The 20,268-nt window shown below is 34.3% G+C and overlaps 2 protein-coding genes and 1 long non-coding RNA gene across 8 annotated transcripts; 1 reads left to right on the forward strand and 2 right to left on the reverse strand.

Annotated features, from left to right (window-relative positions):
• The first annotated feature begins 123 nt into the window (after window positions 1-123).
• Window positions 124-5,568, forward strand: LOC126690400 (uncharacterized). Its single transcript, XR_007644627.1, has 3 exons — window positions 124-261; window positions 636-706; window positions 5,393-5,568. It is a non-coding gene; the product is annotated as an uncharacterized LOC126690400 (long non-coding RNA).
• Window positions 1,181-8,329, reverse strand: LOC126690399 (protein PIN-LIKES 3-like). Its single transcript, XM_050385514.1, has 11 exons — window positions 7,347-8,329; window positions 6,516-6,660; window positions 6,278-6,357; window positions 6,027-6,151; window positions 5,618-5,739; window positions 4,974-5,222; window positions 4,687-4,779; window positions 4,031-4,131; window positions 3,816-3,868; window positions 3,508-3,693; window positions 1,181-1,453 (listed from the first exon to the last, which is right to left on the reverse strand). The coding sequence occupies exons 2-11, from the start codon at window positions 6,648-6,650 to the stop codon at window positions 1,329-1,331; spliced, it is 1,269 nt and encodes a 422-aa protein (XP_050241471.1). The 5' UTR covers window positions 6,651-6,660; window positions 7,347-8,329; the 3' UTR covers window positions 1,181-1,328.
• A 504-nt stretch (window positions 8,330-8,833) lies between these two features.
• On the reverse strand, window positions 8,834-19,967 carry LOC126690401 (protein PIN-LIKES 3-like). Of its 6 annotated transcripts, none has more exons than XM_050385517.1 (12): window positions 19,638-19,966; window positions 19,064-19,154; window positions 17,962-18,125; window positions 14,186-14,265; window positions 13,908-14,032; window positions 13,269-13,390; window positions 12,689-12,928; window positions 11,846-11,938; window positions 11,110-11,210; window positions 10,367-10,419; window positions 10,045-10,230; window positions 8,834-9,155 (listed from the first exon to the last, which is right to left on the reverse strand). In XM_050385517.1, exons 3-12 carry the CDS (start codon window positions 18,094-18,096, stop codon window positions 9,031-9,033), a joined length of 1,260 nt encoding a protein of 419 aa, XP_050241474.1. In that variant the 5' UTR covers window positions 18,097-18,125; window positions 19,064-19,154; window positions 19,638-19,966; the 3' UTR covers window positions 8,834-9,030. The 6 variants fall into 6 exon arrangements, with proteins under 6 accessions (XP_050241474.1, XP_050241475.1, XP_050241473.1 ...); XM_050385518.1 differs by having other exon boundaries at window positions 19,121-19,178; XM_050385516.1 differs by having other exon boundaries at window positions 19,064-19,178.
• Window positions 19,968-20,268: the final 301 nt, after the last annotated feature.

The raw sequence follows: 20,268 nt of genomic DNA on the forward strand, positions 1-20,268 counted from the left end.
GCTATTGATATTGATATAATCGCGAAATACCATTTATACCCTCTTTTTTTTTTTTTTTTTTTTAAGTTCCTGACTGTATTATTAATCAATTAATTGAATCGAAACCGGACCAAATAGAAATAGATAAAGAAAATAACCAAAAAATTTAACATACACACACAGGCAACAGGCCACAGGCCACAGTCATAGTCCAGTCCACAGTCCTTGTGGTCTGCTCTGCTACATCCTCCCGTTTTATGACTGGTGATCGAATCTCTCAAGGTGGGATCTCTCTTTCTCTCACTATTTTGGTTTTTCATAATGCTTTTTCTTTTGTTTGTTGAAGTCATCTGTTTCTACTTTTCTACTTTCTAGCTTAGTAATCAGTTTTTTATTAATACTTTATTTGTTTTATATATTTTTTTAGTTTTCTCCATCGTTTTGTGTACCACTGTAGCTTTTTAATGTTTTAGTAATATTTTTTTATGTTAGATTTTATATTTTCTACTGCCAATCCTACTCCTACTCCTACTGTGGCCTTGTCTTTGGGAGTCAGCACCTTAGTTTTGACATTGTAATAATTATTATGTTATCCATTGAGTGCACTACAGTTAAGTTATTTCAGTTACTCCTAATCTAAGCCATGGATTCCTCAGATGTCAATTGCTCGAAGCTCTGAGTCTGATCTCTCCAACTCCAGCAATGATTCTTAAAGATTTATCTCAAGGTTCATAAATTCTCTCTCTGACCTTTTTTACTTGTACTGGTAGTAGTAATTTTGATTTACCTGATGCTTATTTTTTTGACTTCTTATTAGCTATTTCTGATATACGCTATCTGTTTTGCCAATGTTATTAATCAAAATGAAATTCCCTGATAATTTTCTGTTTGATCCTGATCTTATCCTTCTCCATATACTCATCTGATGATTCTGATCCCATTTGCTGGTTGTTTTTTACCATGCTTCTCACTATTCATCTCATATATGCTATAGGCATGAGCCAGAATTAGTTATGAATACTGTTTAACTTTTGTGTTTCCATTCCATCGTTGGCTATGAGAAACCTTTTTTGAAATGTCTATTCCAACTGCATTTCGTGCCCCCTGGTTTGCATTATAAGGCTGTTTATTAATATGCAACAACGAAATCTAAGGAACAGCCGAAATGACATTTGAGAGCCTGAAAGAAAAAACATTTAAAAAAAAAAAATGATATTGTTTAATCATGGATTACTCAAGTACTATTCTACAACATAAGTTAAGAAGCTACAGCTATCATAAATTCCTGGCTTAAGGGGCTGGAGGAACCTACTTAGATTGATATCTCAAACTTTATGTAGAGAAACAGATCAAACAACTAGCCACATGAAGTAGGCTGACCAAAGTGTCAGTGAAACTGACGCGAAAGCATATGTCCACAGCATGATCACAGAACATTCACTCTTCCCAGCTCCAAACAATTGGGTAATTGTGCCTGCCATATCAAATAAGGAAAAACATTTTAACAAGGATTCCACTGCTTATAATTAAAGATTTCCTAATAAGATATATTTCATCTTCCTGTATCTTTTATCTAATAGGGTTATATTTGAGTATGCTAAGATGCATTAGCCAGAATAGAGAAAAGAACATAGCTGCCTTAAGTGGCAGATTAGGTGGTGCCGTGTGAGGTAGTGTCTTTGTCCTAGAGTCAATTTATTAAAAATGTATTGTATAAAGTTCAAAAGCTGTTTATGCACAAGTGTGTTCAAGTGTGAGGCATTGATACCAACAAATTGTATCTTGGTGTTTTTGAAATAGAAGTATCCATTTACCACATATTTTGTCCAACATTTAATTATTGGGCATTACCAGTGGTGAAGAGAATACACTTTTATCATGAGCATAGAAATACAAGGACATAACTATGGTACAAGTGCCACATAAACAATTGGACCTTTAGTTCACTAATTCACGGACACCTTTTTGAGCACTACAACTAACACATGCACAAAGATGAACTCACATCTCATGGCACCTTATACACGAGGCTCACTCAATTCTTCTTGTCATTCACCAATTATATATACTTGGGCGGTGTTTAAATGGCCAAGTCAGCCTCTCACAGGTCATTTGACACATCAGGTGGTTATGTTGAAACCAAGAAATTAAAACAAGATGAAAAATTATATTTGAAACTGTACAGCCTTGGTTGAGTCAATAATTTGGACAGTGGACGGTGTTCCTTGCACACAGCAGAGTCTGCTTTTATCTGCAGCAGTAAGTAGATTGGTACTTTCATGGCAGCAATGCAATGAAATTAATCCAGTCCCTTCGACATTTCTTAATTATTTCAATTCTTTGAGAAGTGGTGGTTAATCGTCCAACAAAAGGAAATCATATATAGATGAAATGAGTGTAATCATGACAGATTTGTCCTCTCAGATGTCTAAATCTTGTGTTGCCACTGAAATGGGCTCTACTGTTTTGTGAAAAAAAGAAAAGAAAAAAATGTCTATCTGTATGTATGGTTTCATATATTAGCCTAATTATCTTATTTGTTCTATTAAAAGCTTTATTATTATAGACTTCAAGATCATTTCAGTATGATATGACTGTCCCTACTGATTGACCTGGAGAGTGGTTGCTCTAGTGATGGACAGTTAGACTTATCACTGTACAGAAGTTATGTTTTGCAAGAGATAAATTTTTTGGCCCAACAGCTATATCTCTGATGCTTTCTTTTATATATAAAAGTATATCTCTGATGCTTTAAATTGTTACCCAATTGACAATAAAAATCCCTTGTGTTTACTTACGGGCTCTCCTTTCTTGGTAGCGATGTATTAGTTCTCTTTTCCATTAGCAGCATACAGTAGTGAAGAATACAAGGGATGAAAAATCAACATGGTTGTTTAATCAAACCTTCCTTATTATTGAACATCTTTAACGCTAAATGCCTTTATCAGATTTTCAAGACAATCACAAATTCAGAGTCAAGTTGGACATTTGAATTGCAACCACCTTTTAGATTCCTATTCCCGCTTTAACAACTTTTCCTCTCCCACTCCCTGGCTTCCCATCTCTCTCTCTACAGTTTATTTGCTTTTGACTTTGAACTTCTTTTGTTGCAGGCTCCCATTTCATCCTCCAAATCCAATTTCAAAACTCACTATTATATTCCCAAATTCCTACCTCCCCGCTTAACTTCATTCCGGATTCTCAAATCTTTTATGGTAGAGAATTAATGGTTGACCTCTCATGGTTATCCTATTCATATTTGTTTCCTCAGCCTAAATAGTAAATACCAATTCAAGAGAAGCTGTGTAGATATGAGTTCAAGTTGTTTTTAAACACACATGCATCCATAAGTAGAGTTTAATATTTAATAAAGATTAACAGAGCTCATTTTGAAGGACAATAATGAAAAGATAACACATAAAGATAAGGGATGGTTGTGATGAAAGACAATACCAAAATAAAATATATTGAAGACAAATCAAGCTCACATTATTGTATTCACTTCTCAACATTAAGAACTCATCTTACCTATGTTCATTGCTGGTGGAAGTGCATACTGAAGTAGAAGAACAAACTGATACAATGGATCTGAGTGAACCAAACCAAAACGTATTGCACTTTTAACGATGATAATGCCTAAGAGAGGCAGGAAAATATACCGAACTGCTATGATGCCAAAGATTAGTGGCTGCAGAATACCTGAACCTCTCAAACCTGAATAACAATGTACCACATTTACTTAAACTTACCTATACCAAAATGAGAGATTGAAAAAACAGAAATACAGAACTAGGCTTATATAAGGTAACAACGACAAACATTTAAATATTTTATACCTTTAAGAAGGTTTCCTCCTAATATCAGAGTGAGAGTTGGGATGGCTGCTTCACTGAAGATAAGAGAAAGAAAATTGGGAAACTTTTCATGAATTCTAAAGGCAATAAGAAACAATAAGCTGAACCTGTAGAATTCATATCCCAACAATTGAGAGCACTAAGCACAAGACTTTTAAAACCTTGAATCACATAGCTTAAATTTAGGATATGTATACCCCAGAAAAGAAGCAGAATCCAGGACCACACGTAGAGGAGCATCACCACCAATAATTAGGTTTCGGATCTGGGGAACCAAGCCAATGATAAACCCAACCATCTAGATATGATACAAGAAAATGTAATAAATCAGTCATCAGATTATTGGCAGACATGTTTCAATTACATAAGGAATTATTTCTGAATATCTGTTACCCTACTTTAGAGTAAAGTTGTGATAAGTAACATTTCAGATTGATGAATCAGACGATTATATTGCTATAAATGTGTTCGGATAGGGTATCCTCAAGAGTCTATACATGTTGGGACACCACTTCAAAAAAAAAGAAAAAAAGCTCAAGCCAATAAATTTGGACACAACTATGTACTTTCCTCAATGTGTTATGTAACGTGTTCAAAACATATTTTAGCAAAAAGGCTAATTATATTTATGGAACACATACGTTAGCAAGAAAAGAAGAACATGCTTTCCTCTTTCTTTCTAAGAGCTGATTTCCTTTCTCTTCCTAAAGACTTATAAAAATTGTCATCAGTTCTAAAGAACATGATTTCTTGATGATTGAAAGAACTAGATATGGTTCAGGCCAAAAACAAAAACACACACACACAAAGAGAAAGAGAGAGCCTTGGTGAGATAAAAGAACCAAAAAGATACCGCTCCAGTTGTTGAAGGTGCAAACAATGCCTTGAGATTGATCTTTCTTGAAAACACCCTTAAGTAGTGCTTAATTGCATATAAGATTGGTCCCTGTCATGAAAGTGTGAAATGTTTAAACAAGAAGAACAACAACAACAAGAACAAAATAATAATAATACTAATAACTACATTTACTTAGATTATGATGATTGCGTAATGAGCTTCCCACCCCTCGCCCCTTCTAAAAACAATTGTTAAACTTCTAAGGTAAGACCTTCAAAATCATAATAAATCTCATTTTTAGCAAAGGAGGCAGAGGGAGCAACCTTCTTTTCCTCAGAAGGAAGCATTAGTTTATTTGCATTGTCCAAAGAGACAGAACAGTTTTCTGAAGGAAGAACTGCTTCTGAGGAATTCCCATGGAGTAATTTTGAAGTGGCCCCGTTAAGCTTCTTATTGCTAGTGAACTCATCTGCGTTGACTTTTTCGTTGACCTTACTTGAGAAAATCCTCACAATATTGTAAACATAGGACCACAAATAAATGGCTCCAATCTGAAGAACCCAATAAAAGAATGTCAATCATCGTCATGCTTAAGGATTATGTTCATGCACCACCATGCATATATAGTGATGCTTTACTTGTGGTGAATGCAATATAAGAAATAAGAATCTTCACCACTTAATTTCCTCTAATAACTATATTTGTCAATCTACGTATGCAGATGCTCATTATGAAACAGTGGATGATAGCTTTTTTGAGAAAATTGCTATGCCAAAGGTTAGAATGTGTGGTAGGTTTCAACCCATCAAAAAGATGGCTCATAATCTGAATCTTATAAAATTGATGAGCAGTCAGGTTGATTAGTACATATTATGCAAATTTTTATGATTAATATTATGTACAGTTATCCTGAATCAATACAGACAAAGCTAATGAAACTGCATACCGCCATAGAAAGTGAAGCATAAGCCATTCCATATGTATGGCAGACATCAGGTGCTCCAAATGGACTGCCTTTCTCTCTACATACTGCTGGGATGATAATTATAGGCAAATTTCCCATATTCCCTGTTCACATCAACCCAAAACATGAACTTATATATTTTACCCAAGGGATGAATTATATTCTATTCCCCTTATAACAAGGGGGATCCAAACTCAGGTTCTCCCAATTGGAAGAATTGAACAATGCTACCAAATCACTGGGCTCTTTGCCAAAGACTGCATTTTGTTGGTAGAGGACTAGGCTGATAGGCAAACACAGCACTGCCACAATCATATGGCAATTCTAGTGTCCATAGTTTCCTTGGTTGAAAATGATGGTACATGTTGTAAAGGATTTTATAGGTGGCTACCTGCCGCACAGCAACCCAATATGAGGCCCTTCAGATGTTGGGGAGGTCTTGTGATTTTAATCAGCACCCAACCTAGTGCTGAGCCAATTAAGAATGTACCCAGAACATTGAATGGCATGAACCACCTACATATTTAATCAAAGGTTGAACAAAACATGAGATGAAAGGGAAAACAGATAACTTTAAATAAATAAAACAGCACATTCCATAAAAAACATAGATACGTGTTCAGTGATCTGATTGATACTCACAACAAAACAACGCTTTCAAAAGTTATTGTTTTAGCCAGGTTGCTACTCACAAGTACCGGATTGAACACAAAAAATACCACCTATCAGGAAACAGAGCGTGTGACTGTTAGTCCATCCAGTCTCAGGAATTTACTTTTTTTTTTTTTTTAAGCATTTATTTGTTTAATTGGTAAGCCTCATGCCTTTAAGCCTAAGGATTATAGATGAATGGAACTGAAATGCAAGAACTATTGCTTACAGTATTCAATTGCTTCCTTGCATTCTCCCCCAAGATATCTATACGCTCCAGTGCTAGAAATGAGCCAAGTGCAGTCAACAATAGCACTTTCAAAACCGGAGCAGATGCAACAAAAAATAAATCCACAAGCCCCATTGTGACGATTCTTCCAAAACATTAGGTAAACCACTTAAAAGCGTTAGAAAAGATGAGATATGACTTTGACATCATATTAGAAAAGATAAAACATTACTTTGATACAATATCAGAAAATGTGATATAACATTGATAATTTGATAGTATGATGAAGTATATGAAAAAATATGATGAAGAAAATAAAGAAGGCAGAAGGAGAATGCTGGGAATTCATGTGGCTTGGCTTGACACCAACATCCACAAAGGAACGTCAACGTATTTGCCATTAAGCTATATGTATTACTATTATGGACCCATGGTAGTAGGGTATTTATAGTATGCTAAATCCTAGACTAATAGCTTATTAAACCAGGGTAAGAGTATATTTATATAGAAAGATGTTCTCAATGCTTTCTATGTAAGATCCAGCAGCACCAGTACTATGAGCTGGTTACCGAGGAACACATTTTTCCCTAATAAATCAACAAATAGACCGAATTTAAACATTCAACACATACAGAGTCATACAGACATAGACAATAATACACTATAAAAGGGTATGTGCAACGACTTATACATCAAATTTACAGATACACAATGAGTTGCCAAAACAAATGTGTATGCTGAGAAATAGTCGTTCACTGGAATTATCATTCTCTTTTTTTCTCAGGAAAAAAAAATCGTGCTCCTCTGCTCTATATATGAGAAAAAACTTACAAAGAATTTAGCTAGGAATGAAGTTGAGATGAGAGAGAAATGATCCTTGAGCCCTGCAGAACTGAAAAGAGAGAGCAAATTGGTTGACAACAACTTGATTATAGTAAATGAGAAAATGTACATACCATTCTAGCTAGCTAACTACGTGTTGATGTTCAAGTCATAGTAGGGGAAGATAAATAGTGAATTTGAAAGTGGCCATGCAAATGCATGGAAAAAAGAGTTAAGTGAAACCTGCTCAATTTGGTTTATTGTTGTTTGTTAGAAATAAGGTGGAGGTAGAGGGAGAGAGGATATAATAAGAGTTAAGGAGAGGAGCATGGGTAAAGCTAAGCTAGTTAATACGCTCAATGCTAGTTCATGTCATGTGAGCTATGGAGTAGGAGAAGTAAGTCCATTTTAATACTTTTGTCGCACCTCCAACTTGTCTTTGGATTCCGAATTTGTTGAAACCAGAACTGAAGTTTTATAGTGTATGCTGAGCTGATAATGATTAATGTGGCAGCATAGTGTGACGATGTGTTATTATTTACGTACATGCAGGTAATTATAAATATAAAGCCATAGCCCCAAGAGAAAGAACTTAAAATACCAAAAAAATAATATTTGTATTTGTGTGACTAAGCTCCACCAATTGGTAATAACGTTTGTCCTCTCTCTAATAAATACAAGAGTGAGATTTTGGATGTTTGCGGAAAAGGAAACACCGCACCCAAGGGCTGCTCACTCTTTTTGTGTCTGTTTGTGAATGGGCATCACTCTTATGTCTGAACGCTATGCTTCTTTCCGTATCAGTTCAAAACTTACTCCTCCTTCCTGTCTCCTTCCTACCTTTTCCTTTCATATGCTGCTTTTCTTTCTCTCTTTGTCCTATCTATATTTAAGTTAATGCCACTTAACTTTACTTGCTTTCTTCTCTTCTCTTAATATTTTTTTCTTTTGAATTAAAAGTTATAGATAAATTGTACTTTCTTGCACCTTGAAGTATATGGCCATTTGTAATGTACCTTTTTCTATAAAATTATAAATTAAAAAAAAAAAAAAAAAAAAAAAAAAAACTTAAATTTTAGATTTGAGTAAGGTCACACAGATTACATTCTCTCTTATAATGTTGCTTTTTTTTTTTTTTTTTTTTTGTGGATAAATTTCGCTTTCCATACAATATATACACATACATTATTAATTTATAAAACAAGTCCAACCCCAACAAAGTAAAAATATAAGATCAAACATAAATGTTATTATTTACGACTACTGGTTAAATTTTGTCAAAAGCTTTATAGCTTAGCCGCATAGCTTGATCTCCTTTATTAGAAGAACAACACTTCAAATTTTCCCTCCCTCATTATTGTCACTGTCAAATTATTAATATATATATATATATATATTGATTGTATATACACACACAAATTAAATGTAAAATATCTTAGAAATTAAAAATAAAATTTGACTCAACGTTCCAATGTGGTTCATGCCAATGCTCAAAATAATCAAACTGTAAACATCACACTCAAAATGGGGGAATTCTTGTCCAACAAAGAATATAAAAAAATTAAAAAAAAATTAAAAAAAAAGGCAAACCTCACCTTTTGGAACTAAAATTACATATATGCTATATAGCCTTGTGGTGGTATGACCATGGAATGACACAAGGTTATTTAAAACAAATCTAGAAGAATATAAATTATGAGACAATCCACATGTAGAAGGTTGACCACAGTGTAAGAGAGAATGAAGCCACAGCATATGTCCATAGCATGATAACAGAACATTCACTCTCACCAGCCTCAAACAACTGAGTAATCGTTCCTGCCAAGTTCATACGAGTGACAAACACAATAAGAATATTCATATGAAAATTATTAATGAAGAAAGGACTTGGGTGGTTCTAATTTTACAGTGGAAAATCGAAGAAATGAGAGGATAAAACTTCCTTTTTCCATATCTTTTGAGTTTAGCTCATGTATGCTGAGTTACGGAATGCATTCATTTGGTCTTCAAATGGAATTCTATTCCACATACTAACTTTGGATTTTTTTTTTTTTTTTTTTTTTTCTTGATAAGGTTAACTTTGGATTTTAAACAGATACAACCTGAAGCATTTCAGGACTTTATAGGTAATATGGCAAAGAGGCAAGTGCCAATGGCCTTGCCTAAGCTCACTCTATTTTCACATTCACACAAGAAGGAATGGATCGTTGAACTTACAGAATAAGATTCTAACCTTTTGAACTCTGTGTATCATGCTAGTGGTCAGCCAAAGTTTTAGCTTAGTAACAGCAACATTAGGCCAAATCATACATTTCAAGCACACACACAAGTTATATATTGTGTATCGGAATCCAGGCATCAATACCAAAGGATGAATGACTGCTACTTCTTTAACATACTCAGTTAAAAAATCTAGTGGTCTCTTCCAACATGAAACCTCTGCTGAAAGCTAAAAAAACAAGGTCTAAGGCTTCTGGAAAACTGAATGGCCATCTGAACCTGAAGAAAAACAGTTGGCACCTTTTGTAGCTAGGGCCACTACTTCTGTGCGGTGCAAATGAATTATCTTAAGCTCGATAATGAGCACCAAAAATTCTAGAGTTTTAAAAGAGAACAATAATAAAAGGATGCTACTGGCAACAAGATCATAAATGCAGAGGACAAGGTAAAGAATCAAGAATGTTTAAACCATAAAAGTTCATCATACCTACACTCATTGCAGGTGGAAGTGCATACTGAAGCATTAGAATAAATTGATATAATGAACTTGATCCCACCATGCCCCAACTGTGTGCAGCTTTCACAATAACAACACCCAAGAGCGGCATTATAATATACCGGACTACTATAACACCTACAACGAGTAACACGCCTACTTCTGATCTTCTTAAACCTAAAAGATAGAAGATGTAGTGATTAGGACAAATAAAACTTATTGAGATGAAAATTTGAAATTTATTTTGCCAATTTGAGGCAGAACAATCTAAATCAAGGTAAGCATGAAAAATTAAATCAGTTTAGGAAACTACCCTTAAGCAGGTTTGCTCCCACTATCAAAGTCATAGATGGAATTGTTGCCTCCCTGCAAGTCAGATTTAAAACTGATGAGAATAATACACACAATTCTTAAACTAAACCCTAACAAGGTTTCCTTACACCAAGCTTCAATAATTTTGTTTATGGCTTTCCTGATTTTCAAAAAAAAAAAAAAAAAAAATCAATGGGTGATTAGGGAAGAACTGATAGCTAAACCCAAAGTATTCTCTACTGAAATATCTTTTAAAGAGCCCATTGAGGCTTTGTTGCTTGACAACATTGACCAAAAATCCTGTGGTTGATGAAGTTATAATACTTTAAGCTCGCTAAGATAATATATTTTTCCTGGATATGGAGTTATGTACAATTGAAAAGGATTATTGACATATGGGTAAAACTTAGGTACAATTCTTTAGGTGTTGTCTTATAGATTCCCTAAATAAATTCAACCACCTAATTTTTGCCCTTGGCATGTTAGGCCACACTTCTGTCACTTCAAGTCAGGGAAAAGACCTTAGAAGATGTGATGCTAATAAAAAGGCAAATGCGTGAAATAAGATAGTGCATAGACTATCTCTTGGAAGTTGGGAGCAAGAAAATTAAAAATGTTATATAAACATTTATCCCGCAAGCATATATGAATCTTTAAGGATTTGAAGTGCGAAATCTCAGGGCCACGATAATCAAACCAAGTCTCAACCATCAGGAGCTGTACAGAGTATGTAATAATTAATACCCCAGCAAAGATGCAGAACTAATGATCACACGAAGAGGAGCACTATCACCAATCATTAGCTTTCGAATTGGAGAAATTATTCCGATGATAAACCCTGCAATCTAGAAAAGAAAACAAGTAGTAAATTAATGGCTCCATTCACACATTAAGTAACAACTCAATATCAAACTTTGTTTCAATGTAGTAAAGACAATCTAACATGCCATAGACAGGTCTTTTGCCTGCTGCTTGTTAAATGAGCTGGAGCATGGCATGAAAATTTGAAATAAGTCTTATATGAGATTTCAGACTTCAAAGTACAACCAAAGTACATTCAAATTTTTTTTTTTAGCCAGAGGAAAATCACATGGAAAATCAATCTTTATACTGATTTCACAGAAGATTGACATGAGTCTCTATCATTCCTTAACTTCATGGGGAGTGTATTTGATCAAGGCTAAAAGTATGATCAAGTTATGTATTTTAAAAAATAGCAGTGCTATTGACAACGTAAAATAATTTATCTGTTCTTGCAATGAATGTATTCCCAAATATGATTTTTTTTTTCCTGACAGAAGACTGAAATGTTTTCGAACAACCAAATTTGTCAACTTGGTAGAGTTAAAAAATAATATTATTAAATAGAACTCTCTCAGGTATCTTACAAGGATTATAGACTGAAAACAAACAGATACCTTCTTTCCAAACAACATAAATATTTTGATCATGCAGAATATAATAAGCATTATGAGCATACCACTCCAATGGTAGATGGTGCGAACAACATCTTCAGATTGATCTGTCCTGCAGACATCTTGATGCACTGAATAATCTGATTCAGAACAGTCACCTGCCGAATTTTAAAAAAAAAAAGGTTTATATAAAAGGTTATCAAATAGAAATAAAAATCATTACTATATTTCTCTTGGTACTCTCTCTGCTTTAAAAGCAGTGTCATTTTTTCATCTTATAAAATGTCGTAATTCAAAGTGTTAGAATAATGGTTAAGTGACTAAATTAAGTATTTTTTATTAGTTTCAGTTATTGGGACAAGTGGTACTTTATCACAAAGTATTAGCCACCAACATTAAGAGAAATTTTCACTTATAGTTATAGGTAAGGATAACGTCATAAAGGAACTACTGCATTGAGATGCTTCAATGACTGAATTCAGCTCCTTTAAGCTTTCTTTTCTCAAACGTGACATACAATTTGAGACAGGGAGATGAATTATGATGTTTGACATTCATTTGTCTGGAAAGGTGAAATAGAATATTATTGTATATATTCAAGTCAACAATTATTGGATCTATGATTTCCTATATCAGAACTACATCTACCTCTCCTGCGTGTCTGCTAACTTGCTAGGTCTACGGAGGGGGTATATATAAAGGAGAGCTTCCCTTTGATCCTCAAATGCTAAGAAAAGAATATCTCCACCAAATAGGATTTTTATGATCAATTTGATGACTACACTCTTCTTAAATCCAAATGATGGTATACATTTTGAGAAAGAAAACAGATTTCAAATGAAAATTTTCTTTGTACTGAAAAAAAGAGGCAATGAGTAACTTTTGATAGTAATGCTAGCTAGGAAAACCTTTACTTTCCCCTCAGATGTAGTATGAGTCAGTTCAACTTGATCTGAATGGTCATCAGAGCTTGGACAATCCCTTGAAGGAAGCAGTGATTCTGTGCAAGTCTCTGGAAATGTTTCTGCACTTTCGCCAGACAACGTTATGCTGATTGTGGAGTCATGTGTATTGACATATTTTATGCTATTATTTGCATATACCCGCATTATCATATACACATAAGACCATATATAAATTGCTCCAACCTGAAGCATTAGAGTAATTAAGATATAACAAGTTAAAAATAACATTAATCTCATTGAAAAATGAAGAGCAGTAAGACATGCTAAAGAATTTCCGTTCTTGCAAAGGTAGGAATTCTCTTAGACAGACATTGTCAGTGAAAGCCATTCAAAAAGTGGCTGTAACTTAGTAAATCAAATCAACTGCCAGCTGGAACATTTTGTAGCTAAAATTTCATGGACAGACATCCTAAATTCATATAATGACTCCCTTTTTTTTTCTTCCTGTGGATGAATACATATGAGCATAAATTGTTACATTTCTCTTTTAGGCAACTTAAAATATTAGAATTATAGATCATACCGCCATAGAAAGTGAAGCATAAGCTTCTCCATATGTCGAGCAGGTGGATGAATCCCCAAATGGACTGTTTGTTTCATCACAGACTGCTGGAACAATAATGAGAAGCAAGTTTCCCAAATTTCCTGTTCAAATTTCATTCACAAAACCCCATGAAATATCAAACTTGTGACAGGATAATATTTCCTTCCATATTGTTAAAGATATCAAGGCTAAACCCCAGTCAAGGCCTAAGTCTGCTGTCCATATTCATTAATCCTACTTAAAATGCAAGCAAAGAAATCTTCATTTTACTTGTATTGTAAGTCAGGTAACCCTAAGATTTAGCGTTCCATAAATACCCTACAATGGGTTCAATATGATAGTAAAGATGTAATCATCAATGATTTTCACACATGAACATATACTGTTAGACTGAACTACGTTCTATCTCTCTACATTATTTTATTTTCTTAGAGGATCCTAATATGTTATAATAATTAACCATTAAATTTACAAATTTTCTAATAGTTTCTTTGAGGTAATTAGTAATTTGCTTCTCAAAAAAAAAATATTAGTAATTTATCATAGTATCAAAATTAGTTTAAAGGATTAAGACATCACAGAATATCAGAAGAATATTAGAAAGATATCCAAAAGCACCTGCGGAACAGCAACCGATTACAAGGCCATGCAGATGTTTAGGAGTTCTGGTGATTTTGACAAGTATCCATGCAAGAACTGAGCCAATAATAAAGGTGAGAAGGATATTCACTGGCATGAACCACCTGCACATTTGCATTTGTCCTATCGTTACTTACCCAGCTATACATTATACAAACAAAGATAAGAAAAAATAGCTTCATTGAATTAGATGAGATCCCCCCCCCCCCCCCCCCCCCCAAAAAAAGTATCGAGAGTAAGGAGATAATAAAACTTACAATGTAACCATGCTGCTGAAAGTAATAGTTTCAGACAAGTTGCTAACCATGAGTGCAGGAGTGAACACAAAAAATACAATCTGTTACATATATAAAACTAAAAAAATGTTAGTCCTTGGTGGGTGAGTGCATATGCGCGTGAATATGGGAGGGCAAAGAAAGTTGTATCTCATAGAACCACTGTATGCAATGACTCCCTCTAGGGGAGTAAACCTAGAAGTTTTTGTTTGGGAGGCTGAGTTGTGGTACTTATTCATTAGTCAAGATAAACTCCCACACAAACACATAGAACTTAGTATCTTCTATCAAATTTATTGTACATTATACCAGCCAAGACATGTGAGAATGCTGGCGTGGCTAGGTCCAAATCGTACATGTGGAGCAACTGTGAGCAAAGGAAAATTAACGCTGTCTGAAGGAGGGATCTTTAGCTCGTGCCAATGGCGTGACCATTTTGGAGAAGAGTGAGATTTGCACCTAACATGGACAACCAGCACTTGCACACAAGGGAGATAGCGACCTCCCATGGTCAAGTGCTACAGAACACCCCTTATTGGCTCAACTTGTGCTAGACCACTGTTAATGACACATGTGTCACTCCTAACATCCCTGATGTCCCTTTCCTTATCCAAGGTTTGCCCCTCACATAGTAGCAGAGCCACCCTCAATTCCACTACCCTGGCATTGACGTGCTTTCTCTCTCCTCCAACCGTTACAATGTTACATAGTACAGTTGTTGTTTTAAGATTCAAATGGAGGAATCACGATTTGACACCTCTCCTCATGTACCTAGTAACACTTCTCAGACTATAAGAGGAACATGTTACTGGGCCATTAGGGCAAGGACCTAATGAGAAAACAAGAGAAAAACTAAAAAGTTTGGGTAGGAAAATGAGGTAGAGAGAAAAAGACATTCTTTGGGGAAGAACATCACCATTGTACAAAAACCTTGATTCTTCTTTACATAATAGAGATCATAAGAAAGTAAGGGACATTCCCCTTGCTCCCCCGTGGTTTTTCATCCCTTTCAAAGGATTTGTCACGTATTTCCTATGTCTTCTTTACTTTTCATGTTATACTCTCTCTTTCTCTTGACATTAAAGTGTTAAAGCTTTCATTTTTAGTATTCTTAGGCTTTTTCACTTAAATGTACTGTTAGATCCGTCACACACTCTCTTACACAATCTAAAGATCTAACTTGCACATACAATTAAATTCATTCAATGATGATTTTTCATAGAATAAAATTTATCTTTTACCAAATTTCATAGTAAAATCCTTAAAGTTTTCATTTTCAATATAAATTACCAAAATGAGTAAAAAAAAATTTCATTTGAAGTAATGAAGTTTTTAAACAGATTAACAATTCAAAACTATAACAGATAGAAGAACACATTTTATAATACAAAATAAAGTTGGAAAAAATAAAATACCTTCTCTATAACTACAAAACCAATTGGACAATTCTTTTTTTAAGAGGATTGTTGGATTAATTCAAATATTTTGGGGTAGCTCTTAGGCTAAATCATTAAAATGTTAAATATTTATATGTAGTTGTAAGGACACAATTTGTAGCGACTCCAAAATGATATTGGGTTCGCACGTTAAGGGCCCAAACAATAAAATTTGTAGAGCGTGGGCTTGAAAAGCTAGGCCTTGGTCATCAGACAGTGGTCAGTCGTGGTTTCTATGGAAATTTACACGAGGGTGAACTTGGCATGTCTAGCAAGGCCTTCTTCTGGTGCAACCTGAATGGTTTCGGTCCTTAGACCTCGTCCGAGGAGCTTGGTGTTCTTATTATTCTCCTCCTTTAGGACTTTTTGGTCTGGGAGACGACCCCCCACTCCCTTGGTTCTCTTTCCTTTTTATACTAGCATTTACCCTCCTTCCAGTGTCCACGTGTAAGCTCCACTTTCTGGGGTTGAGACTTGTCCCATCGGTCCATACCTAGAGTGGTTGGGGGTAGTTGTAAAAGCTAAAGAGCATGGACCTGTCAGACGCTGAGTTCTTTATTACAGTATTGACAGCTTTTCACTTGCTCTGCTCCTGTACTGAACTCGTCTTTTCCTTTAGGGTACTACGGGATGCCGAGGACGGAATCCTCCTCGGCTGTGTCTTAAGGCAATTTGGACTTTCATGTATGTCCTTGGCAATGCTCTCCTCGGCTCGGGCCTTGGGCCCTAATGTAAAGTAGGCCAAGGTTACAAATTTTACGGCCCCACAGTAGTATACATAATTTTTCCCCAAAAAAAAAAAAAAAAAAAAACACAAAACAAAAAACAGAATTGGGGGAGCCATCATGTATGTATCTTTGCACTTGACTCCCTCACATGCAATGAGGAAGCCATTTGCATGCAATAGTTCCATAAAATATCTTTCCCGATGATGAGCAAAGACAAAAGATTTTGTACATAGAAATAGAGCAAAGCATAGCATAGAATAACAATATGTCCTTTAGAAATATATAGGAGGCATCTGCACAATTATTAACCGAACCTGGAATTTTAGCATAAATATGGTTTAAAGCATTTGAAGATAAGGATTTGGACCTCGATTTTTAATTAAATGAATTGAATCAAGTATAAGAAAGGAGTAAAAATTCTTTCCATTGATGAAATTTATGGATGAATTTAAATTTTATCAATATATAGATTTAAGTAGAGTTAAAATATTATTTCAAATTCATAATATCAAAAATGTTTTTGTTGTAGCGGAATTCTCAAAATGCAAATTTATTATGTATTGTTAAATTCATATAAAAAAATTATACTAGGAATTGTTCTTTAAATCCTTAATCTGGAACATAAATTAGTGTAATTAGATGTATGTAATGAAAATTATTCAGTACTCCAATATAGTGTCGCGATCCTCCTAACTCTCACATGAATGTTTATCATAATTTTAATTAGTGGAACCTTCCAAGCTAAAAATTGAAACTGATATGTCTATATTTAACCAAAAAAAAAAAAAAAAAAAAAAAAGTTTATACAACAACCTTATGTTTCATAAAAATGGACTTCCCTCTGTCCTACATGAAACAAAGGTTTGTTTAAATAAGTGCTGTCAAGATGTTGAAATAATCATGTAGGACTAGGATCACAACTTTAATTTCATCTTTTTGTTTTTGGTATACTTTTATGGATTTTATTAATATATACTTTAAGGACATACAATAATAAACTAATTTTAGAAAAATTTTATTAGAAATTGAAAAAATTTTAACAACTCTTCCAACCCTTAATAAAACTTTTTCAAAAATTGATTTATTAAAGACGAACATTAACCGGACCTACTTTTATTTCATTTCGGTTCCGCTTCCTTAATAATTTTGTCCACACGAGAACAAAAAAAAAAATTGTCCACACAGACGGAACAAGTAGTACTATGTTATCACGTGGCTTGGTAGCGGCTTTCATTTCGGTTCAGTGTCAACTTTCTATGACACCCATTAATTCTCCAATATATATAAGCCTGTAAAAAGGGCACGCTATGGCCACTCGTCTAAGACCCAAATTAGAGCTAAAAGCAGGGAGTGAACCCCCGCAAAGAAAAGAAGCATTGAAACACTAGTCAAATCTTCTTTAAACACCCACTTCCACTTTCACTTTTCATTGACATGTTTTAATTTAATTTATTGGGTTGGGTTGAATTATTAAAACAAAAAAAAAGGTGTTGTGTTGTGTTGTCACTGTTGTGTGTGCGCGCGCGCGCATGGGTCATGGTCATGGTCATGGGTGTCATTGAAACAAAAACAACGCTGGAAGTATATGACTTACATTGTTCAAATGATGCCTTCCTTCTGGGCCCAAAAGACCTATCCGATCTATTGCAAGCAGTAATCCAATGGCAGTGATGAGGAGCGTTTTCAGAACTGGCATCAACGCAACAATGAACAGATCTAGGAATTCCATTGCGCACGCACCGACACTGCTTCTCCAATCTAAGTAAAGTGACCAAAGCAACCCGTACCTTCAATTAGTTACTAGTTTCACTTTCAAACAAAATATGGTGGTCATGCATATATGGGATAACATGTTGATTAAAATATACCATCTGTCTATCTCTACCATTATTAATTATTGTTACCATTAGGTAGAATCCTATTATATTGTTTGGCTTTTGCGGTGAATGGTAATGTCTATTCTTGTCGGAATCACTGTGTCCTTTACAGCATCAACATAACTATAGTGTTTAGAGCATTTTAAAGTTAAAACCGAGTTAGAAAATAATAAACTTCTCTCTCAACAAAAACTCGAAACAGTCTGAGACTGTTCTCTACCAAGAAAACTCCTTTTTTTTTTCTCCCTTCCATGATAGACAAAAAGTGAATGTTCTCTCAAGTAAAATAGATAAAGTTAAAAGAACCAATCTTAAATTAGAATATATATAATAAAATAAATAAATAATTTTGTTAAACAAGTAATTGTTGAATTTTGGATTTTACATGTCACATGCATGGATATGCTAAGGATGCAAACCATTGCTCTAAAGATTGGATTGAAATATATATATTTCTTATTTCTTCTCCTCTCATGCCTTTGAGAAATCGATTTTCATTTAAAGAAGATGGCATGCGAGATACATATTCCGCCGCGCCAAGAAAAAGAACAGAAATTCTCCGCAATCAGAGGCAGTATCATGTCCCTTCATTATCACTTTTAAGTTTTGACTGCTTACCAGACAACTCTCTCTCTCTCTCTCTCTCTCTCTCTCTCTCTCTCTCTCTCTTACTTTTTAATATTTCCTAATGACCTTATAAACAATAATAATTCTTTAAATGTTTCGCTAACTTAGACAAAAGTTATTTCCCAATGACCTATAAACAATTTTTTTTTTTTTTTAAATAATTCCTTAACTTAGACAAAAGTACTTAGTTACCTGTTGTATTTTAAATGATTTCTATCAAAGGTACAATGCAAAATATGAGAACTGTACACTGAAAACCAGCTAAAATAATAGCTCCATCTTCCTGTAAATTCCAAAAAATCAATTCCTGTAAATTCCAAAAAATCAAGTATCACAACTTTGCTACTGCAATCTTAGAATTGGTGTAAAGTCTAGAATACCTTAAATTTTTTTTTTTTTGTTGATAATTTTGAACCCAGCTTCACCCTCAGCCAGAACTTATAAGAGTAGAAGGTAACAGTTGAGCTAGAGCTCACTGACAAAATGATTTTTCTTTTTCACAAATAAGAGATGAAAATATACGGTACTAAACTGGAATAATGAGAGAGAGCAACCGGCCAGCTAAAGACCAGTAATTTACAGGCCAATTGAGTTGAAATGGAATTGTCAAATTAAGACCACCTTAAGTAGATCTGGAATGCAAAGTTGAATTTATAGTAAAATGAATAATAATGAAATGCACAATATTCATGCAGCTGCAGCATATTACTGAAAAGAAGTAGTAATTTACCAAAAAAAAAAAAAAAGAAAAGAAGTAGTAATTTACCTAGCTACTAACACGGTACCAGAGCTGGTAATTGATCGATATCCTGCGCAAATTCAAGCTAACAAGTACGCCAGTGGAGGTATAGAATATCAGACTCTCAGTCGGCCTTGTGTTTCTGCGTGCAAATATATGGCACATGCATCTCTCGATTCCTTTAACTGAATTATTGTCCGGTTTCTAAATTGGAAAAGCCAACATTTGTTGTTTACGTTTGTGAGTGGAAAACGCGAGAAGATAACTCTCTGCTTCCTGTCTCAATCTGAGCCTGAGAAGGAAGACAGTGAGCATGTGTATGGTCTAGTGTGCATTTGCCTAGCACTGAAATTATATTTAAGCTGAGGCATTGCCTTTTTTTGGTCTTATAGCACTGTTTATGGACCATCAAACTTAACAAAATGCAAATTTTTATGTAAATTTAAGTCCTACGGTATTATTTATGCATTTAAAAATTATTTTGTTATAATATTTTTAACAATAAGATTTTAGTTTTTCACAATAAGCTGTATCCAAATAGATCCATAATAAAAGAGTAACATCAATCACGTTTACAAAGGGGAGAATAACAGATAGTGACTTAATTATTATTAACATTAGAAAGATCGAGGAGAATAATAACCTATTAACTATAGGA

Source organism: Quercus robur, chromosome 6, assembly GCF_932294415.1.
Source record: "Quercus robur chromosome 6, dhQueRobu3.1, whole genome shotgun sequence".
Classification (NCBI taxonomy): Eukaryota; Viridiplantae; Streptophyta; class Magnoliopsida; order Fagales; family Fagaceae; genus Quercus; species Quercus robur.